This window comes from Corvus moneduloides, chromosome 3 (genome assembly GCF_009650955.1).
Source record: "Corvus moneduloides isolate bCorMon1 chromosome 3, bCorMon1.pri, whole genome shotgun sequence".
Lineage (NCBI taxonomy): Eukaryota > Metazoa > Chordata > Aves > Passeriformes > Corvidae > Corvus > Corvus moneduloides.
The window spans coordinates 84,718,924-84,731,169 of record NC_045478.1 but is presented as its reverse complement, the minus strand read 5'-3'; the positions used below and the strand labels follow the sequence as shown (position 1 = coordinate 84,731,169).

At 37.0% G+C, this 12,246-nt stretch overlaps 1 protein-coding gene across 8 annotated transcripts in view; it reads left to right on the top strand.

Annotated features, from left to right (window-relative positions):
• Positions 1-12,246, top strand: part of LTBP1 (latent transforming growth factor beta binding protein 1) — a 194,648-nt gene that overhangs the window by 115,015 nt on the left and 67,387 nt on the right. For all 8 annotated transcript variants that reach the window (XM_032102534.1, XM_032102530.1, XM_032102531.1 and 5 more), the window contains 2 exons: positions 9,005-9,127; positions 10,709-10,873. In XM_032102534.1, coding sequence (XP_031958425.1) covers positions 9,005-9,127; positions 10,709-10,873 — 288 coding nt within the window. The remainder of the gene's footprint in view (positions 1-9,004; positions 9,128-10,708; positions 10,874-12,246) is intronic.

Genomic DNA, 12,246 nt, shown 5'->3' with positions numbered 1-12,246 from the left:
TAACATTCTTCAAACTTATTTATGAAAATTTTAAATGCCTTTTAGTTACTTCAACATAAAATAGTAATAAAATCAAACCCTGATCCCATTTTGGTAGTGGAACCTATAGTTTCAAAGCTATCAGTGCTCCTGGAAAGAAATTTGACTGCATTATTTACATCAATAGTAGCAATGGTTTCTTTCAAAAAACAAATTAAAGACTATTTTTGTTTGTATTTGCATTGTTCTAAATTCTTGCAGTAAACCCTGACCTTTCTGAATTCAGACTGCTTTTCTTGAGTAAGAATGTCTTCTCTAAAATGAATAGATAGATTTAAATAATGTAATATCAGAAGACTGCACAACACATTAATCAACATGTATGGTTGGTTGTAGAATTTTAAGATAATACTTAGATATGGTTAAAATTTCCAAGCTGTGATGATTTTGATGAGCATAAATTCAATGTGCTAAGCTGGGAAATGAAAGAATGAATTAAATTTTATAAGAGTGTTTCAAATTCCTGTGTGTCTGTGACCAAATATGGGCATTGCTCCCTATCTGAAAAGGGTAGGCAGTAGATTTGCTCAGTGTGTCCGAATGGCTTACTAGGCTGAAGGCAGAGAAGACAGCTTTACACCACCTCAGTGTTTCTGCATTAGGCCAGCTGGGCCTGGGTGGTCTGAGAAGCTGTTGTAATGGTTAACACAGCCAAAACACAGTGAACCTCTCTTAGTCTTACAGCTGGAAGCTGCTGAAGGGAAACACTGCAGAGCTGATACTCCCAACATCAGCTTTTGTGGGGTGCTCTGTGGCAGAGCAGTTCTCTGCTGATCAGTAGTCCTTCTGCACCACTTTGCTTGGCTGTAGCAGCCATCACCTTCAGGTTGTGTTGGCCTGTTAGTGGGTAGAACAGAAGCAGGCTGTGAAGCATTTCCGTCTTTGCTTGCTGAAGCATCTAGTAAGGTATTTCAGTAAAAGGGGAAATTAAAGGAGCTTTATGATGTAGTAAATAACTCGGCATGTTTTACAGTAACCAAGCAAAGCATATTCTTTCAACAGTAAGTGACAAGTACAGATGTCGTTTTAAGCAGGCACAGGAATTTTTCCTAGGATCTGATGTTTACACTTAGCATCGTTTGTTATTCTTGGATAAAGGATACTCAGTCTGCATTACAATGTCATTAATCCTGGAATAAAGCTGAAATTATTCACTTCCTGGATGTGATTGAATTAGGTATACCATTGCTCCAGGAAATGTGAGAGAAGTTGCCCGTAGGTTTCCAGTAAAGAACCAAAGTAATGTTGAACAGCAGCTAATGCAGTCACAAACACTGTTTTAATTTAATTTAAAAGCCAGTGTAGAATTGGAGAATGCAAGCAGAATACTGGAAGTTAAGACCTTCTGCAACATGTCCTCCCCTCCAGCACTGAGTTCTGTGCATTGTCATTCAGTTGAGAAAGATTCTACTGCATTCTACCTTTCTGCACATAAATACCTCTACATCAGCAAGAGGGAGACCTTCCATTGGGTGTGAAATTTAAGTACCTTAGAACGGAATTTGAAGTTTTGATTGATGCATTTCTTTTTCAGTCATTGTGATTCTCCAGTGTGCAGTGTATGTAAGAGAGCTGAACAAGTAAATCTGTACTTCAGGAAATACAGGTGGAGATGTTGAAAAATCACTGGAGGTTTTGATCTTTAACAGTAACAGATAAGGGTCAGGTTGTTTTTCAGAAGCTTTCTGCATTTTTTTATTTCTTCTGGAGTATTCAGTCCTTCTCTAAATCACAGTTATTAGAAGAAAATAGGTGTTATTAACTGTTGCCTGCACTTAGACTGAACGACATTTACTTTAGTATTGTGATACTCAGCCCGTGCAAGTGTCTATGTGTGGTCATGAGTAAAAACTTCATCTAATTGTGTTAAATATATGTGGACCAAGATTCTGGTAAAATGCTTTGTGGTATTTCTAATGTGAAACCTTGATGCTTGCCTTACAGTGGACAAAAATCCAAATAAAATTTCTTTGTGAACATTGATAAAAAGTAAGCAGAAAAAAACTTGAACAAAGTAAATTTTCTTTTTGTTATCTGAGTTACTCATTCATTTCCATCTTCTATCTGCTAATAATGGATGTAAAGTTCTTTGAAGATGAATCTGCTTTTGGACTTAGTAAAGCTGTGTAATTGTCATGGTTTATAGCAAGTTCAATGCTACTGTGTGCTTACTTGTTTAAATGAACACCATCTTACGTTGTTCCCACTTTCCTCCCTTGCTTCTTTGGTTTTGAGAGTTGGTTTTTTGTTGACTTTTTTTTTTTATGTCACAAAGATAGTACTGTGTTCGTAGTCCTACTCTCCACATGAGCAGATGGGCATTCAGTTAGAAAATGGCTGTTACAGCTTGCTTTTTTTCACCAGGAAATTCGGTGGCAGTGAGTCATTAACACATTGCGTTTTCTGAGAGTAGGCTGACCTGACACCCAGAAGACCTATAAAAATGTGTGGGAAGGTATCAAACGCCAACTGTTGTTGTTAAGAGAGCCTGTTTTAAGTTCTCCTCTGTGGGAAGATTGTGGGATAGATTAGCAGCAGTTTGGTTACAGTGTCTGAGTTATTTGAAGCTGGGAGCACAGTGTTGGCTCTGGATAGTGTGGTGGTTGACCTCACCATATATCAAGCTTAGAAAAGGGTCTAGGAGGAGCTGAGGCATAGCAGACTTGTGAGAAATGAGACAACTCTTAAAAAGATAAATTTATTGAAAACAGAAAAATTGAAAAATTACAGAAATTAGAAAAATATAAAAATTTGGGATCCTATGGCTCAGTAGATGGTATGCCCCAGGAGCGCAGGGATTTGAGATCTTCTGGCTGAGACAGCACTAGACCTCAGGAAGGGAAAAAGAACTTGCAGTGCTGGGTTGACTTTAAAAAAATTACTAAAAGCCCCTTAAAAGGGGTAAGGCTTTGAATGCCCCAGCACCGACGTCTCCCACAGCTGGTCTGGAGAGAGCAAGAGGGGAAAAGAGACCCTGCCTCTCCGCTTCGTCGTTTTTATAGTTTTTGCTCCGCCCCCAGTCTGCCCACAGCCCGCCCCTTCGGTTTAAAGTGATTGGTGCTTTCCCTTTGATAGATCATCTCTGTCCACTAATGGCTCATCATTATCGGGGGGGGGGAGGGGGTATCAGTTTGAGATAAGGGAATACAATGGCATCATTAAAATTCAGGTATTCAGGTTGCCATGGAGCTTGCCTGCAGAGTAATGGCTTTGTGGCTAAAAATAGCTGCTGGCTATTAAGACTGGGTGGGGTTTTGGCCTTGGAATCAGAATGCAAGTCCAACACATCTCAAAACACTTGTAAAAGTATACAGTAAACACAGGAAAGGCAACTCTTATGGTGTATAGGTGGTTTGAAGTTTGAGAAGGGGCAAGTTAGTGATTTTTAACTGGGAAAATTTTAACTGGGAAGGGTGCAACTCTCTTAATAAACTACTTTAAACAATTGAAAACACCGATAATGGAACTGGATTTTTGTACCTGGGCTGATGGGTTAATTGTAACATTCAATTTAAAAATAATTAACTCAAATTTAATTAATTAAAGCACTTAATATGCAAAGACCAAGCACAAATAGGGATTTCATGTATGACAGACTCATCTGTACAGTGCTGCAGCATCACTGTTAAGACCCTGGTTGTGGCAAAGCTTCTGTGTATTTGGATGAACTTGTGAGAGCAGAGTTACCAATGGGGCCGCTGGGATGGTGTCTTGGGGTGACTTGATGTTGTATTCCCTATCGCTGCACTATGCCCAGAAATTAGTATATATACCTTTCTATGCCTTTAAACTGAGCCTGAGAGGGGAGAGAGGAAAGTGTACTTTTTCAAAGCAGTTTGTTTTCATGTTCCAAGGACACAGTGATAAAACCGGTCTGCTTCTGCAGCAGTGGGAGCGGGAGGAAGCAGCTTGCTTTCCAGCCAGTTTTTGGCTTTCTTTTTCTCTGGAGAGGCAGAGACAGAGAGTTGAACTTTTGTTTTCCTGGGACTTGGTTTTTTTCCCTTTTTTCTCTGCTGGACTGTTTCAACATCAGAATACATCGGGAAGAATTTCCACCGAGGCCTTGACCCTGTAGGTGGGCCCACCACCCCGTCCCAGCTCCAAGGAGGGAGAGAGAGAGACTACTGAAGGACTCTGAAATTTTCCCAGGTTTTCTCTCTACAGCAAGAGGTTTCATTATTTAGCATTAGTATCTTTTTTCCTGTGTATTTGTTAAATAAATAGTTGTTATCTCTTTCACTTTCCTTCGAGGAAAAAGTTTTTTTTCCTGAACCTGGTGCGGGAGGGGTGGTTGTAACCTGCCTTCTCTCAGAGAATGTATTCCTAAATTTGGCCAAACTGGCACAGATGGCATGTGGCTTCCACTGCCATCTCAATAGATCGTGAGTCAAACTTTCATGGAGATGGACTATCACATCTAGGAGTACAGTATACCAAGGACCAGTTCCACGTATTTGGTGTGTATAATACTAAAGGGTAAAAGCAAGGGTCAGGCTGTCAGTCAGTGCAGAACTGACAGTGCTTCTTTCATGCCAGTGGGGTTATACCCATTTACTACCACTGAGAAAGGGTCAAGTCATTCATATTATCAAACACCAACTATTAAAAAATTAATGCTTTATTTACCAGTTCTGTAAAAATTATAAATAGCAGTGCTTACTGTGAGAGTTCTTGATGGAACCATGTGAGGTGCTATGTGCAATATCTCCTTGTTTAAATTCTCTTTTTTTCTGTATCACTAGCGCAGAGGCTTTTTACCAATGGAACTTCATTACTCTCGCTTTTCTCAAAAACTGAAATTCTGTATTGAATTGGTCTTTGGAAAGCTTTATTTTCATATGTGTGGTTTTGTAGTACTGCTACCTAGCCCCTTAGTATTTCCTCTGTGTAGATGAAGGCATTTGATCAAATTACTCCTCAAGTATGCCATCAGTTCATACTTGTACACAGGACATTATTCAGACATTTTTCTCTAGTTTTTACAGTGAAGCAAATGAATTCTTATTCCTATACTAATGTAACATTGAAATATTTTTATGTCCATATACAAGAAATAGAGGGCTAAAAAGAAAAAAAAAGTCTGCTAATCTTGAATTACATTTCCTTTCCAGCTGCCTGAAAAAGTTGATTCCAGGGCAATTTGCACAGCTGGGCAGGCTGGCAGGTGGTAGGAAACATTTTGGATAGGTGGCCTTTTACCACAGTCTGAAATGAAGTAGGTAGTAAATCTGGGAGGAATTTTTTTTTTCTGCTCAAGTTGTTAAATAAACACTATTCTTACATGTACATATGTTTCTTTATAAAATTTGAGGGTTTGGGGGTTTTTTTTGATCAGCTTCTGTCTTGTTTCTGTGGAATCCCTAGACAAGCTTGTGTAATTCAGCATAGGGCATCAGCTCAGCAATTCTATGAGCTCATTGAGTAGACATGACCAGGAAAGGAGGCATTAAAATACACTATAATTAAGTCATGCTGAGGACACTGGAACATGCACAGTGAAGTTAACTTTAAAAATTGGACAAATTTAGCAAGAGGAACATCTGTATCAGGAACTCTAGAAGGAATGTTAGTTGGTATTTACATATACAAAAGCTGGTACTTAAATGTAGAAGTGCCCACATTAAATAGCAATAGCAGAGCTCATGTGAATGGGGGATTATGTTTTTAAATACAAGACATACAAGAACAGTTCATCTGTGAAGAGATTGAATACAGGGGCAGTAATGACAGCATCTGTGAATGATTCCTGTAGGATAGTTGAATGATTTGGAAAGAAGGATGACTGTGTATTCATGAATTATAGGAAGATCCTATGTATCCACAAATCAGCCACTCTAGTAAATGATGCCTTGGAACATTCATACTTTTAATATTCAAATAATAAAGTTTATCCATATATAGATTTTAAATATTCCTTAAAATGAAGGTGGATGCAAACAATGAGTAAAGGTATCATCTAATAAATGAAGAATGCATCATTAATCATTTTTAACACTGAAAATACAAATGCACTTATGTTAAGCTGTGTAATTACTTACCTTCGTTAAATACATGTAGAAGGGTAGAATTATCCTCCTAGATAGAAAGAAAAAGTGCCATCCATTTCATGCTAACATATAAGTAAATAGCAATGTGTTTTAATGGTTAGCAAACAAGAGACTTAGTCTTTCCTTGAAAATAAGAATTACAAAATCCAAGTCAAATTGCCATTTTTTAAAATAAGCAGTCCTCTTTGCTGATGTAAAACTTAAATGCTATTTTCACTAGACAAAGCATTTCTGTTAATTCTAATTCCAGAAAAAGTCACCAAAAAAGTGATATGTTATGTATGTTGCTTGGCAGATGTCTTCCATTTTCCTCCAGTGGTATAGGTTAATTTTGCTATAAAGAAAAATGTGTACTTAGAATTTGGAAAGGCAGAAATTTGTTTAAAAATGTCTGGCTATTACAATGTAGGGAGTAGAGAAATTATTTTCATTATGTGTATCGATTTCTCCTGTGTTTTTCCTCTTCCTCCAAAAACCGTATGTGGTTTTTACACGTAAGTGTGCATGTAATTTGTATTTGTGTAACTGTGTTGAGGATTTTCATTTTGAAATGAACCCATATATTGACATTTTTCCTGTACTCAGAGTAAAAGATCTCTTATTATTATTTCTGACACCAGAGACAATGCTTTATCAAAGCAAATAGAATCATTTTGTGGTTTAGCATTTGAAGACTGATCTGACAACCCAAATTGCCAACAGGTAGAAAATTCAATAGAGGGTTCTTGAGTGTTCCAGTATTTTCTTTGTATTAGCTTCTAGATATTGCAGAGTCCTTTTTTCCATCAGGTCCTAGTGGGGACTAATTTTAGAAAATGGAGCGTTAGTAATATGTCCTTTCCTCCCAACAACTGTACAACAGCACCACTATGTTTCTACTTAGAGATGTTTCAATAATGTCTTTAGTTTGCTAACTGTTAAGATTTAAGTTCATTTCTTTAATACACACAAATCATAATGGTATTGAAATAGTGATAAACTTCCCTCTGGGACCAGTTGGAACTGTGTAGGTGCCTTTGATCATATTTTGAGATTGAGGGTAAAAGAAAGAAGCTAGTCTGATGAAAAAACATAAGAAACTGGTAAAATTCAAGTGCATGCATAAAAGTCTGGCTTAATAAATATTCTGTATTGATGCAATCCTTAAATAAGATACTCCTGTTCTTATATGGGATGTCATCCCGCTTAAACATTGGATGGGACAAATGTAGACTGCTGTACAAAACTATTTCAGCTGGTTTTTCTGCTCTTATACCATTCTCCTTTTTAAATAGTCCACTCCCTCTGAGGTCAGAAAGTCATGTAGTCTGGGAATTTCACTTGAAAATTCCTTTGAGGCAGAGCTGATCCTTTGTAATTCGTGTGGTTTCCATCACATTTCATCCAAAGTTCTAGGATATAAATTACTACTCTTTGTCACATGTAGCTAAGTGCATAGAAGTGAACTTTATCCAGGTGGTGTCAAGATACTATATTAGGTATAGCACTGGAAGAGCTGAGGGATAAGCTCAACACTGAGTATTTGGAAAAAAATGTGGCTGATATGGCAACTGCCAGAGTCTGCTGTACTGTGCACTTTTGTGTCATGGGACAGGTAGCCAAACTTATGAAGAAAAATGAAGAAGGAATCTTTCTGTAGGTTTCCAAATGCAAACTTCAGTACATCTGTTATATTTTGTATATTCAACCTCTTACCCTCAGTGATGGCGTTGCATTAGGAAGCAACATACAATGAGGTCAAATAAAATTAGGTTGGTTTTATAAAAGCCAAAAGGAAAGATAATAAATATTGTATATTTTAGATAAATTATCACTAATACCTGATTTTCCAAGAGCTAGCTGGAATTTCTGACTTCCATGTGAAGTTTGTTTACTCAGCAAGGTAGGTGTTTTTTCCTAGCCTTAAGGATAGAGAGGGAAAGTCTTACGGAAAAATAATACCCATAAATATTTTAAAGTAGATCTATTTCAATGTACTTGCTCCATTTTTCTGAAAGAGGACACTTCACAATTTATGACAGATAATTATGGATTAGACAGTTTTTTAATTTTTATTTTTGTTACTGTTTTAAGGTTTGGATTATCAGTGCAAACTATGTTGTTGCTGTCCCGTGAAACAAAAAACTAGTTTGGCTGGCATAGTTACAGATGGTCTCCAGATGATTGTTAAACAGGTTCTGTTTTTAAGAGTAAGTGAACTACAGATGCAACCATGAGGGTGATATAGACCTGAGACCCAATGCTTGGGGCATGGGAGGATGATTCAGTCAGACCGTGAAAGCAACACTTGCACAGGTGGCCTCGTAACAGCAAGCTTTATCAAAGCAGTTCACAGAATCACAGAACACGCTGAGTTGGAAGGGACATACAAGTTGTGTTGCCATAGCTGCAATTCTTTTCATGTCAGGTGTGTTCTGTGCTCCCTGCAGCATATTCTTGCCATCAGGTTCTTTGGGCTACAGAGGATATTTTTGCATTGTGCTGCTTTCAGCGTAATGAACCGTTGAGCACTATTAAACATAAATACTAATAAAAACTGTATTAAATGTGGCAAGCAGCGTTCCACCCCCTGTAAAATATTCATTGGTTAAAACTTGTCTCTGTGAATGTTCTCGTGAGCTGTGTTGAACTGTGCAAGCAATCTAGTCAGGAGAAGAGGGATTGAGAAGCCAGTCAAAGTGTATTTGTTTTTCTAATTCAGAGTACTTGAGAATGATGTATAAATGTAATTTTGTTTCTATTATGTTCTCAACAGTGTTTTAAAAGGTTATAAATCAAATGTTAATATGGGGAAAAGTGTTGATTTGAGTGTTAACTTGTAACAGTTCTCCTTCATATTTTAAAAAAAAGTGAGAACTTCTGAAGAAAGAAGTATTAATACATGTTTCAGCATCTGATTGTTTTCAATTTTCCCACAGATATCAATGAGTGTCAGTTACAGGGAGTATGCCCTAATGGTGAGTGCTTGAATACCATGGGCAGCTACAGATGTACCTGCAAAATGGGATTTGTGCCAGATCCTACCCTCTCAAGATGCATACGTAAGTAATACTGCTAATTAAAGTACCAAGTTAGATAGTTAATTTCAGATGAAGATTTATTTGATTGGGCCCAACTATTCTAATCTGTCACCTTTTTTTTTTTTTTTTTTTTTTTGTCTCCAACTCATATTCTCAGTTTATTCACTCTATTTAGTCAGTCTCAGTGCTCATGCCTCTTTTCTGTTTCTTTGTCCCAGAAGGCTTGGTCTCCACCAGTGGCTACCCAGGATCCTTGCCAACTTTTCCTGATTTTCTTGTTTTCTTGTCACCAAATCTTCAACACCATATCCAGCCTCCACATATACTCAGTCCTTTTCAGTATCCTGGAGTTTCCTTTTTTTTTTTTTTTTGCTCCTCTCTCTGCTAATTTCCCAGCCAAAATTATCTTTGTGTCCTGCTCTCCCCTTTTCCACCTCTGCAGCTTTGATCTGGATAGTCCATTAATAAACATTTAACCCAGTATGGTCTTTAGCACATTTTCCTTCCCATTAAGAAGAATTCAAATTTAAGAAAGAATTAGGGGCAAGAAAAAACTGTGAATGACATGAATGCAAATATTTCCCTCTATTAGTTAGCTTTTACTTTGGTTGCGATCACTTACCTCTGCAAGAAGAGAAGAGAGTGTAAAGAACAACTAAATTTTTCACTTTATATTTTTTTTGTGAAGAATATGTACAACTGAAAAATATCTATAATCCTCAGTTCTTTCTCTGAGCTATCTTTACATTTATCAAATATAGTCTCAAGTCATAGGTGAGTCCTTCTTTTTTTTCCCAGCGTAACAATTTTATGGTACTAGTTAATGACACTTAATTACTGAGAAAGTTTCTCAGCAGTTTGAAGAACTTCATACTGCTTTTCAGTTGAACACCAGAAGAGAGGAGTTGGTTGTTGTGTTTTGGTTTTGCTTTTACATGTCATGTTGAAAATCAGGTAGTCTTTGTATTTTTTGAGTTATGTGAACATGTTACCCAGAACTGTTAAATGTATGTTAATGTGTATGCATAAATTAGAAAGCTGGATGGGTCTTAGCTTTCTGTTACCTCATATTAATCATAGCTTATGGCCTTTGGCTCTTCCACATTAAAACTAAGCATATCAAAATGCGAATATGTAGTTGTCTCTTTTATTAAAAAAAAGTGTCATGTATGGTACTTAATGCTTTTGCAGTCTTACTGACATAGCCTGCTTATAGATGGATGTTCTATTGGCTTTGTAGCTTGACACAACTCTGTAGTGCCAGTGACTGATCTTCAGCTGCTGTGTACAAGTGAGAGAGACGATTCTCACTCTTCATTGTGGCAGCATGGCAACTGCTGGTTTTGAATTTACTTTTGTTGTTGTTGTTGTTTTTCTTTTAAATACTTCTTATCCTTGGTCTAGGGTAAGTTGGAATTCAGGAGTGTCGATGCAAAATAAGATTTTTTTAAATGTTGTGATTCTCATCTGAGATAGGTGTTTGAAATAAAACTTCTGCAGACAGAATATTAATCCATTTAAGTGATGTTGGAAATCTAGGGCTGTTTCGCTGTTTCGCTTTTCCTGTGAACAGTACCATCCTCTCTTCCACTTCCATTGCAGCTGATAACCCTGTAGCTGAAGAGAAAGGACCCTGCTACCGGTTTGTTAGTGCAGGAAAGCAATGCATGCATCCTCTTTCTGTTCAGCTCAGCAAGCAGCTTTGCTGTTGCAGTGTTGGCAAAGCCTGGGGCCCACACTGTGAGAAGTGTCCACTCCCAGGAACAGGTAAGAACTTCCCACTAAAAATACAAGCTCTTGCCCCCATCCCCCTAAATTTTTTATGCATGTTTTCAAAAAAAAAAAAAAAAACAACAAACCAACCACCAGAGTACATACTATAGATACAGGAAAAGTAACCCAAAATTTATTTAATACTCTTCAGTTGTTAAAGGCTCTGGTGAAAGGATGGCAGCTTTTGAGAATTTGGTTACAGAACAGCATGGAATATAGTTTGTATTACAGTTAGTAGGATATGCATGGTAATTTCTTTGCCTTCTCATCTTCCTTCATATCTTTACCATCCATTTTGAGGAATGTGCTGAAGAGAGAATTCTTAGCAATAAACTAGTAGTTAAACTTTTCATGCCATTTTTCACTTAAACAATTCCTTACTTGATACATAAAGCTCTCTTGTATTATCAGTGTTCCATTGGAGTTCTGCTGTTATTTAAATATATAAGGACTTCAAAAATATCAGCTTGTTTGGTCACCACTCTCACTTTGGCTGGTTATAGATTAAGACACCAAAAATTATAGATACTGATCACTGTTTTCAAGTACTTTTTATTCCCTGATGTTGCTTAAAACTTAAATGCCTATGGAATCTTCAGGCAAAATCAATTTAATGTTCTCTTTGTTTCCAAATGTAAGGTCAAATTAATCTGTTTTAGAAGCATCATTGCTTGTTGTAATATACATGGTGTCCAGTCTGTTGAGTATTTGTAGTGACAATGCATTGTGCTTACTTGAAGCTGCTGCTGCAGATGTCACTGTCATGATGCAGGTTATGTATTTCTCTGAAATATTTTATAAAGATTTACATTTTCAAACCAGCTGGCTGCTTTGGGAAATCCACAGCTGGTATCAGAGACATGATGAGAGCAGCAGATTCCTTAAGTTGGACTTAAAGAAGTGAAAGTGACCAACAGTTTTGAGCATTTCAATGGATTTTTAAAGCCACTGTTTCCTGCAAGACCATTGGGTCACTAGATCATTGATCAAGATTTTAAAACTCCAGTTCACTTTTGGATAAATAACATTTCCATGGCTTTTTAATGGAGAAAAGATACATTCTCATGAGATGACTTGCAATTTAAGTGCAGGTGTTTTACATCTGTGAGAATATTGCATGAGGCTTTATGCCTAATAGTGTGTATGCTGGAGCACAGAATACATCCTTATGTTGACTGCTATCTGGTCACAAAAAATATATCAAGTATCATATGGAATTGGTTGCTTTAGTGATTTTTTTTCTTAATGAAAAGGCTTCAGAGAGAAAGTCTGTGAGTTAAAAATTCTGATGAGTTTTTCCCATTTAATGACTACTTGCATGATTTAAAAACATGTTCCTTTCTGTAACAGGTTAAATTCATAATGTT